Source organism: Monodelphis domestica, chromosome 6, assembly GCF_027887165.1.
Source record: "Monodelphis domestica isolate mMonDom1 chromosome 6, mMonDom1.pri, whole genome shotgun sequence".
Classification (NCBI taxonomy): Eukaryota; Metazoa; Chordata; class Mammalia; order Didelphimorphia; family Didelphidae; genus Monodelphis; species Monodelphis domestica.
The window spans coordinates 20,513,374-20,537,835 of NC_077232.1; the positions used below are offsets into that span (position 1 = coordinate 20,513,374).

Sequence of the window (24,462 nt, forward strand, 5' to 3'; positions counted from 1 at the left end):
TGGCTCACATCATAGGACAGTTCTCTTTCTATTCAATTGTGAGTCTAGTCCAATTTCTGACTTGTGAGAAAACTATTCAATTGTGAGAATTCTGAAAAATCCTGATTGTTTGAATCTTTGAGAGGTTGGTCCAAACCCTACCATACTGCTTAGACACTCTTAAAGATACTAGGCTTTGCTCACCAGAAACGAAGTCTGACCTGATGACTGATGCAGTTTTCTCACAATTATACATCTCAAGCAATCTATATATCTTATCTGAAAGTGCCCATTTATTGGTCAATCAGTTATTCTTTCCATCGAAACAGTTTTTGGTGAGAGTGGCACACCTTTCTGATTTTTATGGAATTGTACCCATTAATTCTGAAAACAGAAACTCCCTCATCTTTCCTCCAATCAGAAATCAGATGATGTGATTTTCCTCTCCTGGTTAATTGTTTTATTTAAATTGCTTGATATTATTTGATTAATTGTTTTTAACTATAAAAAATCATCTTTTCTTCTATTTAGGGTCCAGTGCCAAAGATGATGAAGGAAACCAGTCCTGATTAGTTATGTAATTGGAATGAATAAATTGATATGCTCAGAAACTCAACCCTTTGTTTCTCAGACATTTCATCTTTCACTTGCCAAACAACTCAGAAAAGACTTTTCGGAGAATGTTATTCTTAAGCAGACTACTGAAGAAAATATAGGATTCTTCAAGGTACATGTAAGGTGGGAGGGCATTCCAGGCATCAAGGATGACTACTGTGAAATAACACAAATGGAAGATGGAATGCTATGTGTGATTTAAGGAAAAACTAGAAAATCACCTATGTTAGGCTGAAGATTGTGATAAGGGAAATAATGTACTAAAATATCTAGAAAAAACAGGTTGAAGCCAGCTAGTTCTTAGTTCTTTCAAAATTACTCCCTAGATTGTAAGGCCTCCCTCAGGAAAATTTTTTTGTGATAATGTTCATGGCCTCTTTTACCTCCTTGTTCCTCAGACTGTAGATCAAGGGGTTCAGCATGGGTATCACAATACCATAAAACACAGAAGCCACTTTATCATTCTCTTGTGACTCACTGGAAGAAGGTTGTAAATACATGTAAAAGAGTGTGCCATAGAAAATGGTGACTGCAGTCAGGTGGGAGGCACAAGTAGAGAAGGCTTTGTGCCTCCCTGATTTGGAGGACATCCTCAAGATGGCAGCCAGGATGTAAACATAGGAGAAGAACACAACCAGCAATGTATTTGAAAGGTTAAATCCCACAAAAATGACTAACAACATGACATTGACATCAATATTGGAACAGGAAAGCACCAGGATTGGGGGTGCATCACAGAAGAAGTGATTGATTATATTGGAATTGCAGAAGGACAGTGAAAAGAGAAAGCCTGTGTGTGTGGTGGCATTCAGGAAACCCATAACATAGGAGACAGAGATGAGTAGAATGCAGACCTTTTGGGACATGACTACTGGATAACGGAGTGGGTTGCAGATGGCCACATAACGGTCTACAGCCATGGCAGCCAGAAGGTAACATTCACTTGTGGCAAATATGCCATAAACATACAATTGCATCACACACCCAGAGAATGAGATCGATTTATCCAAGACCAGGAAGTTCAATAGCATCTTGGGAGTAATGGCAGAGGTGTAACAGAGGTCAGCAAAAGCCAAGTTTTGGAGGAAAAAATACATGGGAGTGTGAAGGCGAGCATCACACTTGATGAGCAGAATCATACCAACATTGCCTACTAGAGAAGTCATGTAGATGACCAGGAACACAATGAAGAGAATGTATTGTAATTCTTGTCGAACTGCAAATCCCACTAGTATGAACTCAGTCACTCTGGTGCCATTCCCTTGGATCATGGTTTTCACATTATCTGCAAATAAAGGATACAGAGAGAAAAATCAAGAGATTTTTGTTGACCTCAAATAAGGAATGAAATAGCTTTTAATTCTGTGTTGGGGACTTTTCTTTAAAATATATTGTTTTATTGAAATAGTTTGGTTCCACATTACCTTCCTATTTGAATTTATTCCTCCCCAGTACCTGACCCAAAGGGCCATCCCTCATAACAAAGATTGAAAAGAAGGACAAGAAAGAAGTTGAGCAAAAGCAGCCACATTCCAACTGTATCTGAGGATGCTCTCCCATTTTTCTTACCCTCTTAGTTTGGTTTCCTAAGGTTACTACACATAATGCAACTGGGGAAGCATGACTTTCCTTGTCACTTTTAACCTGACTCCTAAAACGAGTTTCAAAAAGGGTCCAGGCATGTTTGCTTTCAGCAGTGACAGCAGGAGAAGAATATCTGAAGGGTAAAGCCTTTTCTGGCCTGTGTAAATCAGAAAATTAATAAATAGCCTTCATCTAGCACCCTAAAATTGGCAAAAGCACTTTATTTTAAAATTTAATCCTCACAACAGCCGTGAGACATAGGTGTTAATATTTCCTCATGGATACAGAAGAGGAAACTAGGCAAGGAGAGGTGAAGTGTTTTGTCCAGAGTCCCTGTAGTGATATATAAGACAGATTTTGAACTCAAGACCACTCGATTCCAGGTTCAGCACTCCATAATTATTCTGCCTTACTTCCTATTTCTAGTTTGTCAGAAATAATAATAAAAAACTCTCATAAGAATTTTAAAATAAACTATTAGTTAGTAGTGTTGTCATACTGGAGGTACTCTGTCAGCATTTTTTTCCTAGTTGGGGAAGAAGAGTATGGAGAGATATTTAGATCCAGAGCATCACAGGTTATTAGAAAATGAGCCCACATGTCAGGGATAGAAGGGTATTCCCAATAGGAAATATTAGATCTGAATGAAGGAGCCTTGGAACGTAGAACCTCAAACCTAGAATGATATGAGTCTTCAGGAGCTTTAGAACTGAAATAAATCAAAACTGAAAGGTGTATTGGATATCTTTTAGCTATTATCATCTCTTTCTGTTAATGGATGAAAAAACAAAGGCCATAGAGAGGTTACATGATTTGCTTAGGGCTACAGAAATTTATTCTTCAACTCTGAGCTAGTGGCAGAAGTAAAACTAGAGTCCATTTGTCCTTACATAAAGTCCAGTGCTGCTGCTTTTTTTTTCTTCTTCTGGAGACTGGATCTCCCAATTTTCCCTACATTGGAGACACTGGGGTCCCATCTCTTGATCCTGCTGTTAATTCCATTTTGAACTTGGGCTAGTCCATCCATCCTCTTGTAGCCCAGTGACCTACTTACTCCTCATGGCTCATTATATTGATGCTAGTCTTACTGGGGACACCCAATTGTCTTTAGCCCCACTTCTCTTTAGAACCTAGGACCTCAAGTGATCCATCAATTTCAGTCTTCCTCAGTAACAGGGATCACAAGCATGTGTCACAACAACCTCCCTCTTTCCCTATGTCCTTCCCCAGTGGTGAACCCATTTTCCTCATGCTCCTTTTCCTCCCAGTGACTTCACATATCTCTCTTGTAACAGTTAAAATTTAGGGGAAACTGAGGAAGTAGAAATTGGTTTCTCTCTGCAAGGAGTATTATATTTTGAGAGGTTTATTTAAGATTAAGAATTTAAGAATATACAAGTAAGAAAAGCATGTGTCTAGGCCAGAGAGAGAGGGGCCTAGACAATCTCACCTACATCAGGAAAAGACTCGTCTGCTCAGGAGCGGAAGTAGGAAAAACCACCCAAAAGCCTTTACAGCCAGGTTTAATAGAAATTCTTGACCTTACCCAGGTGAGAATTCAGTGAGATTACAAAGCATTCTGGGGAAGTGGAGGAAGGAGTTCTGGGGATTGAAGTCCTGGTTTCAAGTCTCCATTTTTACACTCTAATTCATCTGTGTACGCTATGCCAATACTTCTGTACTTAAGTCACGTTTTTACAGTGTTTTCCTATAGAAATTATTGGGTTGGGGTGTCTTCATTGATTTCATCTCATCCTTATTGTCTCATCAGTGTGCCACCCTTTTCCTGCCATTATGCCCATGGTCAGAGTGTTACCCTGCAGATAATCTTTGCTTCACTGCTATCTCCTACCACAACTCCTTTTTCTCTCTCACTTCAAGTAAAAGACCAGAGAGATTGGTTAGTGAGTTCTCAAAGGTAAAGTTTGAATCCATCTTGATTCTGTCTCCTCCAAACCAGTTCTTCCTTATAACTTACCTGTTTCTTTGGTAGCATCTCGATGTTCTCCCTCATCCAGACTCAGCATCCAAATCAGGGATGACTACCCATTCCAGCAACAGCCACATGTTATAAGTTCCTACATTCTTTCAATTCTTCCAATAAAACTACACTTGCTTCCATTCTGGCCCTTTTAGTTCCAAAGCCATCCTGATATTTCTGGTCCTCATCACCCTTGTTCTGGGCTATTATATTGCCTCCTGAAGAGTCTCTCTCTTTCCATTGTCTTCACAAAGTTTTCAAAATACCGTGCCTTGGGCCCATAAGACCGTCGTTCTTTTCAGGTGAATCTAGTAGTTCCCTATCACTGCTGTTTGTCCATGTAACAAGCAATCCCTTTCATCAGGTATTTAAGGACCTTTTCTAGCATCGTTCTACAACTCGTTTCTCATTATTCCTCTTTTTACTCTTTACGTTTCAGTCCAATTGGTCTGCCAAGTCTTCTTCAAAGTAAGCTTGCCATTTCTGGCCTCTACTCAGTTGAACATGCTTCTCCTTTCTCAAATGTCCTCTGTTCTTATGTAATCTTTCAGAATCGTTATTGTTCCTGCAAAGCCTAGCCCGGACACTCTGCATGTTCTAGCTATCTTTCTTTGATATCTCCAGTTGAAAGCATTTTCCTTCTCAATTTTTACTATGATTCTCTCTCTGTCTCTCTTAATCTCTCCCTCTTTTTTCTCTTCTTTTTCCTTCCTTCCTACACCTTTATGTCTCCTTTGCCTCCCTTCCCTTACTACTTCTACATATTATTCGATGTAAATGGGACATCCTTTCCCCCTACCATTAGAATAGAAGGAGAATAGTTTGAGCAAGAAGACAGTATGCTTTATCTTCCTATCTTTACCCCTGAGCACCTGGCCTTGCATATATACTGATAGAGAGAACAGTCTAGTAGGAGGAGGAAGAAATGTTAGAGATAATTAATCTAGGACAGCCTTCTTTTATGGCTCAATAAATACTTAGCAACATGAATTGGACTGAGGAACTCATATATCAATTTCATAGAAACATATAAGTGGTATAGTGAATTGAATTCAGGAAGACCTAAGTTAAAATCCTGCCTGACCCATACTAGCCATGCGAACCTGATCAAATAATTTAAGTTTCCTTCTGCCTCAGTTTTGTCATCTGTAAAATAGGTAGAATGGTGTCACCTACCTCCCAAATTGTTATGAAGATCAAATGAAATTATAACTGTAAATCAATTTATAGATCAAAAAGTACAAAAGAAATCCTGGGTCTTTTCCCTTCAGAAATGAAGCTGATGGACTAGATGATCTCTAAGGTATGGCTATTCTAAACCTTCAGACTCTGACCTTTGAAGGTGATCTCTCTCTTCTCTTTAAGGTTAGTTAGTAATTCCAGAATGATAAAAGTCCTACCTATTCACCCCATCACTCACGTCCTTTTCATTGTGTCTTTGCTGGGTATGAGAAGATTCTACTCAGACTCAGAATAAGACCCACTATCTCTCTGAAATGGATCCTTTTGGCTCAGTTTGTTCCCTTAGACACTTTCCCAAGCACATACAGATTATCAGGAATAAAAGGAGTTTGACTTCAGGGGAAGTCCTCTCATTCCAAATTCTCAAGCTCCCATTAGTTCTAGACTAACCGAAGCCCCAAGATGACATCTCTTCAAGTGCTCCAAATGTGGGCACACATAAACCAGCCATGGAGGATAGGGACCTGCCCTCCTGGGCATTTCTGGGCCCAGAGGATGAGGAGAGATCATGAGAAGAATGATCATTAGCTACTCTTCTGACTTCCCAGGAGCATTGCTGTTTCCCAATTGCTTGGGAATTCTGTGTTAATAACTGTGAAGTATATTTCTAAGATATTTTTAGTTTGCAACGCATCTAATTATCTCTGAGATCCAGGTACCACACATTCTGACATTTTTTACTGTGGTTCAGAGGGGGGGCCCAAATGATTTAATTCTGGTCATATAACTTGTAGACTGTTGATCACTCAGTCAATAAGTATTGAATAAGCATCTTCTGTGTTCCAGGCCCTGTGCTAGAAAAAGTCAAGACTGAAACACCTCTCACTTGTCTGTAAATCTCATGATTAATAGTGGAGAGAAATCTGAACCTTGAGTCAGGATAGATGCGTTTGAATGGGCAAACCACTTCACCGCAGCCTCAGTTTCCTTATATATAAAATGTTGATGATAACATCTACTTTGCTGTTTTTTAAATTTTTAAACATTATTTTATTTGGTCATTTTCAAACGTTATTCATTAGAAACAAAGATCACTTTTTTTCCTCCCCCCACCACTCCCATTGGCGATGCATGATTCCTCTGCGTGTCACATGCATCCTCAACCCAAGCCCATTTCCTTGCTATTAGTTTCCAGAGTAGGGGGTTCATTCAGAGTCTCTCCTCGATCATATCCCCTTTACCCCTGTAGTCAAGCTGTTGTCCTTTCTCGGTGTTTTTACTCCCACCGTTTATCCTCTGCTTGTGGGTAGTGTTTTTTTCTCCTTGGGCCCTGTAGGTTGTTCAGGGACATTGCATTGAGACTAATGGAAAAGTGCATTACCTTCGATTGTACCACAGTGTATCAGTCTCTGTGTATAATGTTTTCCTGGTTCTGCTCCTCTCACTCTGCATCACTTCCTGGAGGTTGTTCCAGTCTCCATGGAATTCCTGCACTTTATTATTCCTTTGAGCACAATAGTATTCCATCACCAACATATACCACAATTTGTTCAGCCATTCCCCAATTGAAGGGATCCCCTCGTTTTCCAATTTTTACCCACCACAAAGAGCACAGCTATGAATATTCTTGTATAAGTCTTTCTCCTTATTATCTCTTTGGGGTACAAACCCAGCAGTGCTATGGCTGGATCAAAGGGCAGACAGTCTTTTATCACCCTTTGGGCATAGTTCCAAATTGCCCTCCAGAATGGTTGGATCAATTCACAACTCCACCAGCAATCAATTAATGTCCTGACTTTGCCGCATCCCCTCCAGCATTCATTACTTTCCATAGCTGTCATGTTAGCCAATCTGCTAGGTGTGAGGTGATACCTCAGAGTTGTTTTGATTTGCATCTCTCTGATTATCAGGGATTTAGAACACTGTTTCATGTGCTTATTAATAGTATTGATTTCTTTGGCTGAGAACTGCCTGTTCATGTCCCTTGCCCATTTATCATTTGGAGAATGACTTGATTTTTTTTGTAGAGTTGCTTTACTTCTTAATAAATTTGAGTATTTAGACCTTTGTCAGAGGTTTTTGTTATGAAGATTGTTTTTCAATTTGTTGCTTCCCTTCTAATTTCAGTTACATTGATTTTGTTTGTACAAAAAATTTTTAATTTGATGTAATCAAAATTATTTATTTTACATTTTGTGACTCTTTCTATGTCTTTCTTGGTTTTAAAGTCTTTCCCTTCCCAAAGGTCTGACATGTATACTATTCTGTGTTCACCTAATTTATTTTCAGGTCATTCACCCATTCTGAGTTTATGTTGGTGTAGGTTGTGAGGTGTTGATCCAAACCTAATCTCTCCCACACTGTCTTCCAATTTTCCCAGCAGTTTTTGTCAAATAGTGAATTTTTGTCCCAAAAGCTGGGGTCTTTGGGTTTGTCATAGACTGTCTTGCTGAGGTCGCTTACCCCAAATCTGTTCCACTGATCCTACTTTCTGTCTCTTAGTCAGTACCAAATTGTTTTGATGACAACTGCTTTATAATATAGTTTGAGATCTGGGACTGCAAGGCCCCCTTCCTTTGTATTTTTTCCATTATTTCCCTGGATATCTTTGATCCTTTGTCTTTCCAAATGAACTTTGTTATGGTTTTTTCTAATTCAGTAAAAAAATTTTTTTTGGAGGTTCCATGGGTATGGCACTAAATATATAGATCAGTTTGGGTAGAAAGTTCATTTTTATTTTATTGGCTCATCCTACCCATGAGTAGTTAATGTTTTTCCAATTGCTCAGGTCTAGTTTTAATTGTGCCGAGAGTGTTTTGTAGTTGTGTTCATATAGTTCCCATGTTTGTCTTGGGAGGTAGATTCCTAAGTATTTTATTTTGTATAAGGTGATTTTGAATGGGATTTCTCTTTCTAGTTCTTGCTGCTGAGCTGTGTTGGAAATATATAGAAATGGTGATGACTTATGTGGGTTTATTTTGTATCCTGCTACTTTGCTAAAGTTGTTGATTGTTTTGACTAGCTTTTTGGTTGATTCTCTAGGACTCTTTAAGTAGACCATCATATCATCCACAAAGAGTGATAACTTGGTCTCTTCCTTGCCTATTTTAATGCCTTCAATTTCTTTTTCTTCTCTAATTGCTACTGCTAACATTTCTAGTACAATGTTAAATAATAGAGGTGATAGTGGGCATCCTTGTTTCACTCCTGATCTTATTGGGAATCCATCTAGTTTATCCCCATTGCAGATAATGTTTGCTGATGGTTTTAGATATATACTGTTTATTATTTTTAGGAAAGTCCCTTCTATTCCTATACTTTCTAGTGTTTTTAAAGGAATGGGTGTTGCATTTTATCAAAGGCTTTTTCTGCATCTATTGAAATAATCATGTGATTTGGTTTGCTTGTTGATATGGTCAATTATGTGGATGGTTTTCCTAATATTGAACCAGCCCTGCATTCCTGGTATGAATCCTACTTGATCATAGTGAATGGCCCTCCTGATCACTTGCTGAAGTTTTCTTGTTAGTATCCTGTTTAAGATTTTTGCATCTATGTTCATTAGGGAGAATGGTCTGTAGTTTTCTTTCTCTGTTTTTGACCTGCCTGGCTTCAGAATCAATACCATGTTTATGTCATAAAAGGAGTTTGGTAGAACTCCCTCTTTGCTTATTATGTCAAATAGTTTGCATAGTATTGGGGTTAGCTGTTCTTTGAATGTTTGATGGAATTCACTAGTGAATCCATCAGGCCCTGGAGATTTTTTCTTAGGGAGTTCTTTGATGGCCTCTTGGATTTCTTTGTCTGTTTGGGATTATTTAAGAATTCTATTTCTTCTTCTGTTAGTTTAGGCAGTTTATATTTTTGTAAATATTCATCCATATCACCTAGATTGGCATATTTATTGCCATATAATTGGGCAAAGTAGTTTTTAATGATTGCCTTAATTTCCTCTTCATTGGAGGTGAGTTCCCCCTTTTCATCTCTGATACTGTTAATTTTCTTTTCTTCCCTCCTTTTTAAAATTAGGTTGACCAGTACCTTGTCTATTTTGTTTGTTTTTTCAAAGTACCAGCTTCTTGCCTTATTTATTAATTCAATAGTTCTATCACTTTCAATAATAAAATTGATTTTTATAATATATATTTAACAATATATGCATAATATAAAATAATAAAATAAAAATAAAAAATTAATTTTTAATTAAAAATTAAAAAAAATAATTAAAAATAAAAAAATTAAAAAATTTTTAATTAAAAAAGATTAATAAAAATCTCTCCTTTAATTTTTAAGATTTCTAATTTGGTTTTGTTCTGGGGTTTTTTAATTCATTCACTTTCAAGATTATTGATTTTCATGTCCAATTCATTTTTCTCTGCCCTCTCTAATTTGTTAATATATGCACTCAGGGAGATGAATTTTCCTGTGAGTATTGCTTTGGCTGCATCCCATAAGGTTTGAAAGGATGTCTCACCATTGTCATTTTCTTCAATGAAATTATTAATTGTTTCTATGATTTGTTCTCTAACTAACAAATTTTGGAGTATCATATTATTTAATTTTCAATTGATTTTTGATTTTGCTCTCCATGTACCCTTACTGATCATTATTTTTATTTCCTTATGATCTGAAAAGGTTGCATTGATTATTTCTGCTTTTCTACATTTGTGTGCTATGTTTTTCTGACCTAGTGTATGGTCAATCTTTGTGAATATGCCATGTGCTGCTGAAAAGAAGGTGTATTCCTTTTTATCCCTACTTATTTTTTCTCCTTATTTCTATCAACTCTAAATTTTCTAAGATTTCATTTACCTCTTTTACCTCTTTTTAATTTATTTTTTGATTTGCTTTACCTAAATTTGATAGTGCTTGGTTCAGATCTCCCACTAGTATAGTTTTATTATCTATTTCCTCCTTCAATTCTCCTAGTTTCTGCATTAGAAATTTGGGTGCTATACCATTTGGTGCATACATGTTGATTAGTGATATTTCCTCTTTGTCTATAGTCCCTTTAAACAAAATATATATACCTTCCCTATCCCTTTTAATCAGGTCTATTTTTTTCTTTTGGTTTGTCAGATATCATGATTGCAACTCCTACCTTCTTTCTATCAGTTGAGGCCCAAAAGGTCTTACTCCATCCCTTAATTCTGACCTTGTGAGTATGAACCTGTCTCATGTGTGTGTCTTGAAGACAACATATGGCAGGATTTTGGATTCTAATCCACTCTGCTATTCATCTACATTTTATGGGTGAATTCATCACATTCACGTTCAATTTTATGATTGTCACTTGTGAGTTCGCCAGCCTTTTCATATCCTCCCCTAATTTTGACCTTTCTTCTTTTGCTATTACCTTTTGAACCCATGGTTTATTTTAAACCAGTCCCCCTAGTCCCCTCCCTTGTTATGCTTCCCCCCCCTCCCTTTTTATTTCCTTTCCCTCACCCCTCTTCTCCCCTCACTTTTTGTGTTCCCTCCCCCATATCCCTCTTGGTTTCCCCTTCCCCCTTACTCTGTTGGATATGATAGAATTCAAGATCCAAATTGATCTAGATGCTCTTCCCTCTCAGAGTTGGTTTCACTGAGAGTAAGGTTTTAGTATTACCACTTAGCACTCTTTTCCTCTCCTTATAAGAGAATTCTTCCCCTCCCCTTCCTGTGTATATCTTTGTGTGACAAAGATTGTTCTTTTTAATTTATTTCTATTTCTTCAAGTATATCTTAGTACCTTCATTTATTCTTCCTTTTCTTTTTCTTTCTTTTTTCTCCCTCCCCTCCAAATCATGTTAATGCCCCCAATCTTTCTCTATGAGTGATTCTTCTGATTACTCTATTAATGCATACAATTTTTGAAAGTCACACATTACATTTCCCCCATATTTTAGAATATATAATTTGATCTAATTGTAGACCTTATAGAAGAGGGTTTGAATAAAAGAAAAAATAAAGCACTTTTCTCCTTTTCCCTTTCTTTCATATTTACCTTTTCATGTTTCTCTTGCTCTTTGTGTTTGGATGTCAAACTTTCCACTGAGTTCTGGTCTTTCCTTTATGAATATTTGGAAATCTTCTATTTTGTCGAATGCCCATACTTTCCCCTGGAAATATATAGTCAGTTTTGATGAGTAGATGATTCTTGGTTGAAGACTCAGTTCTCTTGCTTTTATGTATATTGTGTTCCAGGCTTTATGGTCTCTTAGCGTGCTTGCTGCTAGGTCATGTGTGATCCTTATTGATGATCCTCTGTATCTGAAGTTTCTCTTCCTAGCTTCTTGTAATATTTTCTCCTTAGCTTGGAAGCTCTTGAGTTTGGTGATTACATTCCTGGGGGTTGTCTTTTGGGGATTTAGTATAGAGGGTATTCTATGAATTCTTTCGATGTCTATTTTGCCCTCGTGTTTGAGAACTTTGGGACAAGTTTCTTCGATGATTTCTTGTAGTATGGCATTGAGGTTTTTGTTAATCTCTGGTTTTTCAGGTAGATCAATGATTCTCAAGTTGTCTCTCCTTCCTCTGTTTTCGTGGTCTGTCACCTTGTCAGTGAGATATTTTATGTTTTCTTCTAATTCATTAATTTTTTACTTTCCTTTATTAATTCTTGCTGTTTTACAAGATCACTGTCTTCCAGTTGCTTAATTCTGGTCTTTAAGGACTGGTTTTGCTTTTCAGTTTGGTCTGCCCTTCTGTTAGAGGCTTCCAGCTCTTTCTCCAATTGTGAGATTTTGCCTGTCAGGCTGAAGATTTCTTTTTGAATTTGTTCCCATTTTTCTAGCCAGATGGTTTCCATCTTTTGGATAAGGTCCATTTTGAGTTCTTCTAGAACTTGTGGGTAGTTTCCATTTTTTTGGGCGTGTTTTGATTTTGTTTGCATTTCATCCTCTTTTTTGTCTGTTTTCCCTCCATAAAAGTTTCCAATAGTCACTTTTTTCCCTTTCTTTTTGTAGGGTTGATCTTGGGCACACTGACCCATCCCTTTGGTGGTCAGTCAGAAATCTGAGTGAAATAGGCAGATTTTGATGTTTTTGTCTCAGGTTGATTCTTCCTAGCCTCCAAAGTTTGTTGGCGCATCCACCCACACAGTCTGTTGTCTCTCTCCCGTGTGGGCAGGCTTCCCCTGTAAAACTGCTCCACAGGGTAGTTCCCTGGTAGTCCTTGTCAGTTCCCAGGGTCCCTGGTGTGCCCCCCCTCCCACTACAGTGAGGAGTGGAGGAGATTTTTGCCTCAGGCTGTTTTTAGAGCCTCCATAGCATTCGGAGTTTGCAGGAGCCACCCGTGGTCTGCAAGCTCTCCAGTGAAACTGCTCTGAGGAGTAGTTCTCTGGGAGTCCTCTTTAGACCCCAAGGACCCTTGAGTGCTCCCCACTCACTGCAGAGATGTTCCTCACTCACTTGCTCTCTCTGGTGAGTGTGCTGGTCCCTACCCTGGGGTGGGTGAGGGCAGCTCAGCTCAGCTCACGCTTGGCAGCGAGATTTCTTGCCCTCTTATAGTGTGGAAGTGTTCAAACCCCACTTACATTCATTGCTGTTGGCTGCTGGAGAGTCCCTCCAATCTTCTAAAGATGATTTTTATGCTCTTTTGAGGTAGTCTATTTCTTTTGGTTCGGGGGAAAGGAATTAATTTGCATCTAGATTGCCGCCATGTTTACCTGGAAGTCCCTTCGCTGGGTTTTTATGAGGCTCAAATGAGCTAACAAATCAAATTTTTTTCCAATTTTGGAGTGCTGTATAAACACTCAATGCAATTATTATAGGCATTAATATTTCCAAAAGAATGGCACACATATCTGCAAGTAGAATAGGGGAAATGTGTGCTACTCATCACTTCAAAATCTCTTTAATGATATTCAATTAGACTTGAGTTATACAAGTTGGCTATGAAATAATGAATCAAAATATTTATGAAATCCCTATAATGAACCAGGCATGCTTCTAAGCACTTGTGATACTGTAAGATTAAAATTAATATCTGATAACTCCATGTATTATATTTTAAATGATTTATTAATAATCACTTGAAGTAAAGGAATAAAAAGATAGACATATAGGTGAATAAAGACAAGTTTACTGGACTGTGAAAACAGGAGAAGAGGGAGAGGGCAGAAAAAGTTGAGTTTATACAAACTTTTATCTACAAAATATAAGGACATAATGTGGGGAAGAAAGAGGAATTCTGGGAAATGAAGTCCTATGCTACAAAATTGTAATTACACAATACAAATACATATATGTATATAGATATATAAATGACATAGACTATACTCTTGAAGAGTTTGCATTGTAGATGAGAAAGTCTATATTCATTCAAAGATACAAATAAGAAATATGAGATATTTCAATGAAGAGAGTGATCATAGTTTAGGGGTATGAAGGTAATGCTGAAAAAGCTTTATTCCATTGTTTGAACTTAGCCATGTGTTGTTGGAAAGCTTGACCACCACTACTGGCTTCTCACACAAGCTAAGGACCTAAGTTATACTGTCTAGAAACTAGTCATGTCTGAAGACATAAAGCTATAAATCAACAATTCACCAAGCCTTTGGTAAGTTTCCACCCATGGGGTTTTACATTCATATTATATATTTAATTCTTTGAGTATACATTTCCTTAACTGTATGGTAGGGGAAATAATACTATGTTATCTTCCTAGTATGGTTGATCTTTAGTTTAATTAGATCCATGAATGGTATTAAGGAGTAGGGAATAAAAAACAAACAACAAAAGCCTTGTCTTAGAGAAAAGAAGACTGAAAAGTTCATGTCCTGTCTCTGATACTTTCTAATTGTGTTATTATTGTTAAGCCATTACAGTTTTGGAGTTTCCTAGCAAGTTCCTAACATAATAAAATATAGAAATTCTGTGAGCTGCAATTTGACCATGAGCTCAATGAATAGGTCTTATTCAGCCCATGGCTCTGACAACAGCAAAGGGTTGACCATTTGACTATGGCTGTAGTCATGGATAGAGTGGAGAGCCAAAAGGCAGGTGAAGAGTCTTAGTCACATTGTACCCCTAAGACCATAGATGGCCATAAGATCTGGGGCTCAGAGTCTTCAAAATTTGAGGAGGAGCCACATTTTAGAAGAAATCATCTTGTTCATATTTAAACTTCCACTATGTTTGAAGGGAACTCATTCCCCTGGGGGGCAGCTCAAATTTTTGTGATTTTTCTCCCTGATGTCAAGATATTACTTTTTTAAAGTTCTGTCCAACATTTCCATCCATTGTGCATCATTCTCTACTGCAGGACCAAAGAGTCTCTAATCTGTCTTCCACATGATATTCTTCTGATACTTAATGATGGCCACCATATTCTCTTCTTATATTGAGGGTAAAATCCATAGCCCAATAGACCAAAGGATCATAGATTTAGAGTCAGGAGAAACTTTACCAACCATTCAGCCTAATCTTGAAGGAAAATGAGGCCTGGAAGCATTAAGTGACTTGCTAAAGGTCATGGGACAATCTGTGGCAAGATTTACACCAAAGTGGCTTAATTCTAAGTCTTTCTATTCACTCTTCTTAGAATTCTACTTGCTACGTGGGCTTAGGACATGGTCTCAATGTCCTTTACCATCCCAGTTACCTTTCTATGGACACATTCCAGATTGTCAATATACTTCTTAAATTGTAGTACTAAGAAATGAATGCAATGGAACCATCACCTCTTTCTTCCTGGAAGTTTTGTCTTTTAATTTGGCCCAAGATGGCACTAACTTTTGTTGGTTGCCTTATCACACTCTTCACCATTATTCAACTTTCCACTAAAACCTTTAAATCCTTTCCAGATTACTGATTAAGCATGCCACCCTCGTCCTCTATCAATGAAGTGGATTATTTGTACTCACATGTAAAGTTTTACATTTGTACTCAACTGTAAGGAAATTAATCTTTTTTTGATTCAATCCATTTCTTCAGCCTCTAAAGTTAGGTATTTTTCATCTTAACATTTAATTCAGTAACCCTCTCATATTTTTTGTCTTCTGAAAGTTTAATGAGTATGACAGTTATGTCTTCATCAAAATATTTGCTAAAATTTTAATTTCTCATAATGAGGAGTTGAGGAAAATGAATAGAATGTGGGTCTCTGCAAGTAGAAGGTGGGGGCAGCTGGGTAGCTGAGTGGATTGAGAGATAGGCCTAGGGACAGGAGGTCCTAGGTTCAAATCCCAGTTGTGTGACCCTGGGCAAGTCACTTGACCCCCATTGCCTAGCTCTTCTGCCTTGGAGCCAATACATTTCCCTGGAAAAATAATAGGAAAATTTGGAAGTGAGAATGTTTGGGGAAGAGAGATCTTGAGTTTTTTTTGGGATATTCAAGATATTCAAAAGGCAGGTGAGGATGAGAAAATGAATCTGATGAGAGAAATTAGGATTGGATATATAAATCTAGCAATCATATACATAGAGATTGTAGTTGAATCAATGGAAGCTAATGAACTCAACTAAATGAGATAGTTTGAAGGAAAACTAGGATATAAATAGCAATCTATGTATTTCAGCATAATAATTAGATTCTAAGAGTCATGCCAAGTAGTATAGTTGAATGTATAATAGAGAAATCAAATATTCCAAATAAGGACCAAATTGCACTAATTACATTTAAGCTAACATCTACTAAGCCTTTTGGCATCTTCTCAAAGAGAACACAGCGGAGGCTTTTATGAGGGAAAGCTACAATGCTCTATAGTGCTCCCAGTTCCTAAGTCAATATTCTGCAGGGAATGACTTGTTATGTGTTGTTTTCAGTGTGTTCAGGAGACAGAATACTTAATAAGGAGCTGGAGTCAAGCAGTTTCCAGAACACAATAAGACAGCAGGAAGTATGGTTGTAATTCGATGTTCTTGACTGATTTTGCAATTTGGTTTCCCTTGTGAATCTTTTACTGAATGATTCTCTGTAGGGCTTTAGCCAGAGATATGAAGTTCTGTTGACTCAAAAAAAGTGGCTCGAATCAAAGAAGTAGAGTCTGATTTTTCTTAATTTTAAAGTAATTTTTAATTAACTGGTCAAGGCATCCTAATTATGGTCAAATGACTTTCTTGGTCATCATAAGGCAAACAAAAACTACTAGCCCAGTTATATATATGTATATATACACACATTTTTAGCAGCTCATCATTCAGCCCCTTCCTTGATCATCCCAGAACATCTTTAATTGGTGATCGCTAATTAAGAGATGGTCCATCAGACTCTCAGCCCTTCCCTAAACAGATAGATGAGGTTTTGTACAGCCACAGGAATAGTATTATCACTGTACTCTTCCTGTTAGCCAGTCTGTGAAAGAACCACATTTCTCAGGACAAAGAGAATGAAAAAAATCTGTAGACTATATGGACAAAAGTCTTGAAACTCAACTCAGGGATTCTCCCTTATATAGTCTTTAAAATCCAGGACCCTGATAGAAAAAAAAAATAATACAGTGTATTTAAAAAAAATCTCACAATTCCCAGAGTGACTGTGGGGGCTGGATAGGACTTATCCTTTGTAAATGCTAAGCCACAGGTCTTTGCTTCCTGATCCATCAATTTGTTCCTGTCTAAATACATATGGTGATATTCCCCAACCTGACATCACAACACTCCCTTATTTTATTGTTCTAAAATTTTCCTCCTTTTCCTTCAGAACCAAACTCCTCAGAAAAACCCAAACCCAAACCAAAAAAATTCCCCACACTTACTATTACAGCTTCCTTAATCTCCCTTTCATTTTTTCAGCCCCTTTCAATTTAGATTCTTCCTCACTCCACACCTTGCCCCACACTGCTTTCAGCCAGTTACCAAATGTCCTCTTTATTATTAACTTCAAGGGCTTCTACTAAGATCAAATTCTTTGGAATGTTCTGGAGCATTGGGAGCTCCTGATTATTCCAACCTTCTGGAATCTCTTTCCCCACCCCTATATTTTAATCTCACTCTTCTTACCTGTTAGAATAGGTGTAGTGTTTTCTTTGCAGCTTCACTATCCATGTATTGCTTGATCCTTCATTTACTTATTTTGGTCTTTCATTCTATTTTTACTTCTTAGCACTGTGCCTGGCAGTACATTTATTTTAAGTGGTCTTCTTAGAAAGGGATCTCAAGGTCCTTTACCATCCCAGTTGCCTTTCTCCAGACACATTCCAGACTGTCAATATACTTCTTAAACAATAGGACCAAGAAATGCATTATGCAATGCCAGATCAAAATACAATGGGAATCATATCACCTTGTTCTTCCTGGAGCTTCTTCTTTTTATAGGCCCTTAATAAATATTTGTTGACTTGTTAACTATATCTTCTCTTTTTTGCTCTCTGAAATACATTTTTTTTAAACCCTTACCTTCTGCCTTAGAGTCAATACTGTGTATTGGCTCCAAGGAAGAAGAGTGGTAAGGGCTAGGCAATGGGGGTCAAGTGACTTGCCCAGGGTCACACAGCTGGGAAGTGTCTGAGGCCAGACTTGAATCTAGGACCTCCCATCTCTAGGCCTGAGTAATACATTTTTTAATCATCTCATCAGCTCTGATGGATTCAACTATCATCTTCAGGCAAATGATTTCCAAATCTTTATTTTCATTCTTCATTGCTTTCCTGGGCTTTAGATCTCTCTCTCTCTAATTGTCACTTGGATATCCCATCTGTATGTATGAACACACCTCAAACTCAAGCTGTCACCAGTGGAATTTGTTTTCTTTCCACATAAACTCTCCTCTCTATACAAGTACCTTCATTCTATTTAGGGTATTTTCCCCAATGTTCAAGTCTCTTCATGATCAACTCTTCCCATAAACTCATCTCCTCCTACAAAATTAACAATAACCAAGCCTTGATGATTCCTTCTCTAGTCTCTTTCCCTATCTTTTTATTTCACACTCATTCTAGACTAGGCCCTCATCATCTTCAAATAGGCTATTATAAGAGTCCCCCAGTTTGACTCCATGCATTCTATCACTGCACTTTCTAATCCACTCTCAACACAGCTATCAAACTGATTATTGCCATGTTCAAGGTTCAATGACTTTCATTGCATTTAGTATAAAATTTTAGCTCCCCTATTTGGTCAAAAGTCTTCACATTTTGTCTCTTGTTTCTTTCCAGACTTCCATTACTCCCCATTCACCCTTTATGATTATAAATCAAGATGACCTTCTTGCCATTCCTTACACATAACTTTCCATCTTCCTTTCTATACCATTGTTTAAGCTATCTCCCTCTCCTTCAATGGCCTCTCTGGAATGATTTTTGGAACCCTTAGCTCCCTTTAATGACTCATTTCAACAGAAATCTCCTTCTAAAGACCTTTTTTTAAAATTTCATCTAATTACTGGAGCTGATTACTCTAGTACTCCAATGATTACTCCAGTACTCTTGTGATTACTCCAGTGCCCACAAGTCATCATGTATTTATTTTTCATATATCCATAATTTTCTCAAGGTCAGCTAGGCAGAACATGGATAGAGTGCTGGGCCTGAAGTCAGGAAGACTTATCTCCCTGATTTCAAATCTGGCCACAGTCACTCACCGACTGTGTAATACTGGGCAAGCCACTTAACTCAGTTTTCCTCAGTTTGCTCAGTAAAATGAAGAAGGAAACATCAAAGAACTTCTCTATCTTTGCTAAGAAAACCCCAAACTGTGTCATGAAGAGTCATACATGACTGAAAATAAATGAATGACAAAAACATTTTCTCACCTGTGAACATATATTTTCTTAGTAAAATATAAGCTCCCAGATAGCAGGAGCTGTCTTGCCTATTTCAAGTCAAGACAAAAAAAAACCCATTTATTAAGAATTCACAATATGCTAGGCACCATGCTAAGCACTAGAGTGGAAAAACAACCAACTAACTAACAAAGAATAAAACAACATTGATGACAGAACCAGTTCCTGCACTCAAGGCACTGACTAATTGGATTGGGGAAACATCATGAAAACCATTATGTACAAATGAGTTGTATATGTAGAATAAACTGGAGATTATTTCAGAAGGAAGGAATTAAGGTCAATGAGATCTGGAGAAGGCTGCCTGAAGAAGCTGGATTTTAGCTGAGACTTGAAGGGATCTAGGGAAATCAGGAGGTAGAGATGAGGAGGGACAGTCAGTGCTAATGACCAGAATCACTTCCATATTTGTATTCTAATCACAATAATGCCTAGGATAGAGCAAGGGCTTAAGTGGTTAAGACTTGATTGAGATGATCAGATTATAGGGCCATAGATGAAAGGGTCCTTCTTGTTGTTCAGTCATTCATCAGTAGTTTATGACTCTCTATGACCCTTTGTTGTTTTCTTGGCAACAAAACTGGAGTGTGTTGATAGTTCCTCTTCCAGAGAAAAGAGATGTAGAGGCCATCAAATCCAAGTATCTCCTTTTCAGATGAGCAAAATTTAGGTCCAGAGAATCCATCGAATAGGTACAAGGTCCCATAGCTTCTAAGTGTCACAGCCAGGACATGAACCCAGTTCTTATACTGAATTCAATACACTTGGGAAGTGTCTCTTCTCTATTATCTCCAAATAGTGAGTGAATTATTTTTCTTTTCTTCATCCCCATCTATCCTTTTACTTATTATCTTCTTGAAACACTTCTTCCATTCTTTCAAGAAACTTATCTCACTTCCTAATAAACTGGGGAGATGAGCTATATTGACTCAGTCTAATTCCCATTTCTGATAAGACAAAGACTGACTTGTACTTTGAGAATACATAGGTCTTATCTGGTGTTGGCAGAAACAAAAACTCTGTGTATGCTGTGAAAGTCATTGGATAATTCTCATTCTCCATAGTTGCTTAAAGGAGATACTAGGTCCTTTGTCTTCTTTTTGGCACCTGTCTAGTCTCACCACTTTGGTAGACACATGGCTCATTATCTGTGCTGGGTGCTCACATGCCCAGTGAAATCTGGTGCTCTTTTGGGAAATAAATTACCTAAATAGGAAGAAAAGCAACTTTTGCTAAACTTGGAATCAGAGAAGGGATTTCTAGATCTTCCATTGAATTCTCTCCTAACTTAGCTATTTCAGCCTCCTTTACTGCCAGTGCTTCTATATATTAGTGAATTCCTGGTTCCATCAGTATGGGACCTCCCATCAGTTTAGAAAACCTCCTGGTATATGCCTGTCACTAGCTACTAAGTAAACAAGGACAAAAACCAACTGACATTTCAATGATGATTGATTTAATAAGAATTGGGACAAGGGATGGTATATTTGAAACATTTTTACATATTTAATTAAATATTTACTAATTACATTAGCATTTTAACATTCATTTTAATAAATTTTGAACTCCAAATCCTCTCCTTCCCTTCTACCCTTCCTCAACCCCTTGATAAAGCAGGCAACATGATATTAAGTGCACACGTGAAGTCATGTAAAACATTTCCATTTTAATCATATTGTACAAGAAAACACATAAACACAAACAAGAAAGATAAAGTGAAAAAAGATGCTTCAGTCTTCACTCATAATTTATCAGTTTTTTCTCTGGAGGTGGTTAACATCTTTCTTCATGAATGCTTTGGAATTGTCTTGAATCATTGCCTGGATTGGGGAAACCAAGTTTTTCAAAGTTGATTGTTACAATATTGCTGTCATTGAGTATAATGTTCTCTTAGTTCTGTTCATTGTGTATCAGTTTACATAACAATTCCACGTATTTTTTTTTCTAGAGCCATCTTGCTCATCAATTCTTATAGGACAATAGTTTCCCACATAATCATATACCACAACTTGTTGAGCCACTCTCCAATTATGAGCATCCTCTCAATTTCCAATTCTCTGCTACCATAAAAAAGAGTTCCTATAAATATTTTTGTAGAAATAAGTTACTTTCTCTCTGTTTCTATCTCTTTTGTAAACACATCAAATAAAGTTATTGAAAAGTCACAGGTTATGTTATTTTATAGGACTTTGGGTGTATTTTCAAATTGTTCTCTAGAATGCTTAGGTCAGTTAGTACATCAGGGTCCCTATTTTTCCACATATCTTCCAACATCCATCATTTTTCTTTTTCTGCTATGTTAGTCAATCTGATTGATGGAAGGTGGTATCTCAAAGTCATTTTAATTTCCATTTCTTTAATCAATAGTGATTTAGAGTATTTTTAATTTGACTATTAGTAGTTTTTATTCTTCTGAAAACTGCCTATTTATTTCCTTTGACCATCTGTCAATTGGGGAACTACTCTTTTTTTCATAAATTTTACTCAATTATCTATATATTTGAGAAAGAGGGTCTTTGTTAGAGAAACTTGCTGTACCTCCTTCCCTCATTTTTTGCTTTCCTTATAATTTTGGTTGCATTAGTTTTGTTTGTGCAAAGCCCTTTTACTTTCATGTAGTCAAAATTAAGTAAGGGATTTCATTGAGGAAATATCTGATTAAAAAAAGATGATGAGTGAGTAGGGTAGTAAAAGTCATGTATGGCAAGGACACAATGCAATTTTTCCATGGTAACCATGAAAGATAAACTACATCCCTTAGATGAAAGCCTCTGGTGAGCTGTGTGGGTCCCCTGTGGATGATTTATGGGAGGCCGCTATCAATAATTATGAATGATAATAAGGCAATCTATACCAGTTGATGGAGCATCTTTATGGATGAGATCTTGGATGCATTGAAATGATAAAATAAAATCATTTTTGTTCTGGACTTTGGATTGCATTGGTGTAGGGGGAAGTCCTGGATTGGCAATTCTACCAATGCAGTCCAATAGCTTTTTTTTCAATGTATAGTACTAGAGAATGGTCTAGTGGCTTTTGAGAAGGTAAGTGATTCATCCACTGTCATACAACTAGTATGTATCAGACATATACACTGAACCAGGACTTCCATTGACTCTTAGGCCAGCGATCAATGTACTACTTTGTTGTTTGTGAATTGTAATGTATATGGTAGCAACCAATCCACAAAGTTCAATAGATACTTATCAATTGAACTGACATGATGGTGGACCTGAGGAGCATTTAAAGGATGTTATTAATAAATTTGTAGCCTATTACCAATGAAGACTTGTGTTCAAGAAGTAACGTTAAAAGATAATAGTCAGGGATATTTGGAAATAGAAGTGGACCACTCACATAGTGAATATTAGATGAAACCTGCAAGGGCCCAGCAAAATAATAATGGCTAATGGATCAAGAAAAAGGATTATTGCATATTTTGAGGTTTTTCTAGGGAGGACTTTTGGAAAGATATTGGAAAACTATCTTACAATGAGAGAGGAGGATGGATTTGGATTTCTCTCTCCCTATATCTATACTGCTATCTCCCATTTTTATCTCAAATCTTTTGCTAAGCCCTTTTAATTCTGCCTCAACATTTGTCACAGTTGTTCACTTCCCTGCTCACATGGCCAACTTCCTGGTTTAAGCTCTCATCACTTTTCACCTAATGTTGTAACCTACTAATTGGACTCTCTTTGTCCAGTCTCTCTCTTTTCCAAGTCATCCCCATTCAGCTGCCAATAAAATCATCTCCAGTTTCCACACTCCATTTCCCCCTTCCAGATATTTTGCACAAACTATTTTTTGTGGTTGGTATTTACTTCTACAACTCTCTCTCTATGCATACTAACTTGTCTCAGATCACATATCCCCTCAAATGAAACTCCCCTCTTCCAGAACAAATGATAATGCTCTAATTATCCTCAGCTTATCTTGTTTTCACTTTTTGGGAAATTATTCTCTCAAAAGAATATAACTTCCTTGAAGGTGGGTGTGTTTCATGTTTGTCTTCATACCCCGCAATTCGATGGTAGGCAACTGGAAAATTAGAGGAATTCCCTAGAATGAAGTGAACATGGATCCATTGAAGAATAGAAAAGATAACAGTCCAAGGAGTTGCTTAGCTAAGAGCATTTTTAAAAAAAAATAAATTTTTTCCATAGTTATATGATTCTTGTTGTCTCCCTTCCCCTCTTCCCTACCCCCTTCCAGAGTTGACAAGCAATTCCACTGGGTTATACATATATTATCACTCAAAACCCATTTTCATATTATTCATTTTTGTAATAATCTTTTAAAACCAACACTTTGAATTTTATACCCACAGAAATAAGTCACAAATCATGTTTTCTTTTGGGTTTCTACTCCCACATTTCTTTTTTTCAATACGTGGATAGTATTCTTTCTTCATAAGTCCTTCAGAATCCTGGATCATTGCATTGCTTTTAGTAGTAAAGTTAATTACATCTGATGATCCCATAATGTTACTGAGTGCTATGTCCTCCTGGTTCTGCTTATTTCACTCTGCATCAGTTCATGGAGGTCTTCCCAGTTCTTATAGAAATCAAGAAGCTGATCATTCCTTATAGCACAATAGTATTCCATCAGCATCACACACCACAATTTGTTTAGCCATTCCCCAATCAAGGGACCCCCCATTTTCCAATTTTTTTTTGCCATCACAAAATCAGCTGAGAGTATTTAGATGAAATCCCTCAAGGTTTCTGCTTTAATCCTGGGTCTAGGTAGAATTTTTAAATCTTGCATATATTTTTCTCAGGTTTTTTCAAAACCAGGACTAGATATTTTCCCAAGAAATAATAAGCTTTTAATTTACATGGGAACTTCTGGCATAGAGAATAGGCCATGGTAAGTAGGCAATTTGCTCCAAGTTAGACAAGAAGTCTACCAAAAAAAAGACAAAGGACTAAGACTCCCACTCAAAAGTAAGAATAGAAAACAAGGAGAACTTTACAATACTAGCAGAAAACTTTCAATGTTTATAGTTCTGCTACAATTAAAGAATATGCATTAACAAAGCATAAATTAGGATTGATTCCATTCCAGGAGTAAAAGGGCTGGTCAGTGCATCTCTTCTTTATGATTTACTAGTAAGAATGGCATGCACATTAAAAAAAAAAAAGAAATACTCCAGGAAAGAAAGAAAAAAGAAAATTGATGTGAAGAGCTATAGGAAACTCTGTGGTTAGCCCATATCAGAAGGTTAAAGTATATAAGACTATGACCCAGAGAAGAAGGGGGAAAGAAAGATCACTGAATTTTTAGATTTCTGCAACTTCTTATTATGAGGTTCTTTGTGTAGATGGGGAATCTGGATATTTTTTTAAACCCTGACCTGTTTTAGAATCACTACTGTGTATTGGTTCTAAGGCAAAAGAGCATTAACATCTAGG

General features: G+C 37.1%; 1 protein-coding gene across 1 annotated transcript; it reads right to left on the reverse strand.

The window, feature by feature from the left end:
• Positions 1 to 935: 935 nt before the first annotated feature.
• Positions 936 to 1,866, reverse strand: LOC100025038 (putative olfactory receptor 5AK3). The gene has a single exon (XM_001376070.3). It carries the CDS (start codon positions 1,863 to 1,865, stop codon positions 936 to 938), a length of 930 nt encoding a protein of 309 aa, XP_001376107.3. The 5' UTR covers position 1,866.
• Positions 1,867 to 24,462: the final 22,596 nt, after the last annotated feature.

Coding starts and splice junctions, on each gene's coding strand:
- LOC100025038 (XM_001376070.3), bottom strand. CDS start 1,865: ATGATCCAAGGGAATGGCACCAGAGTGACTGAGTTCATACTAGTGGGA.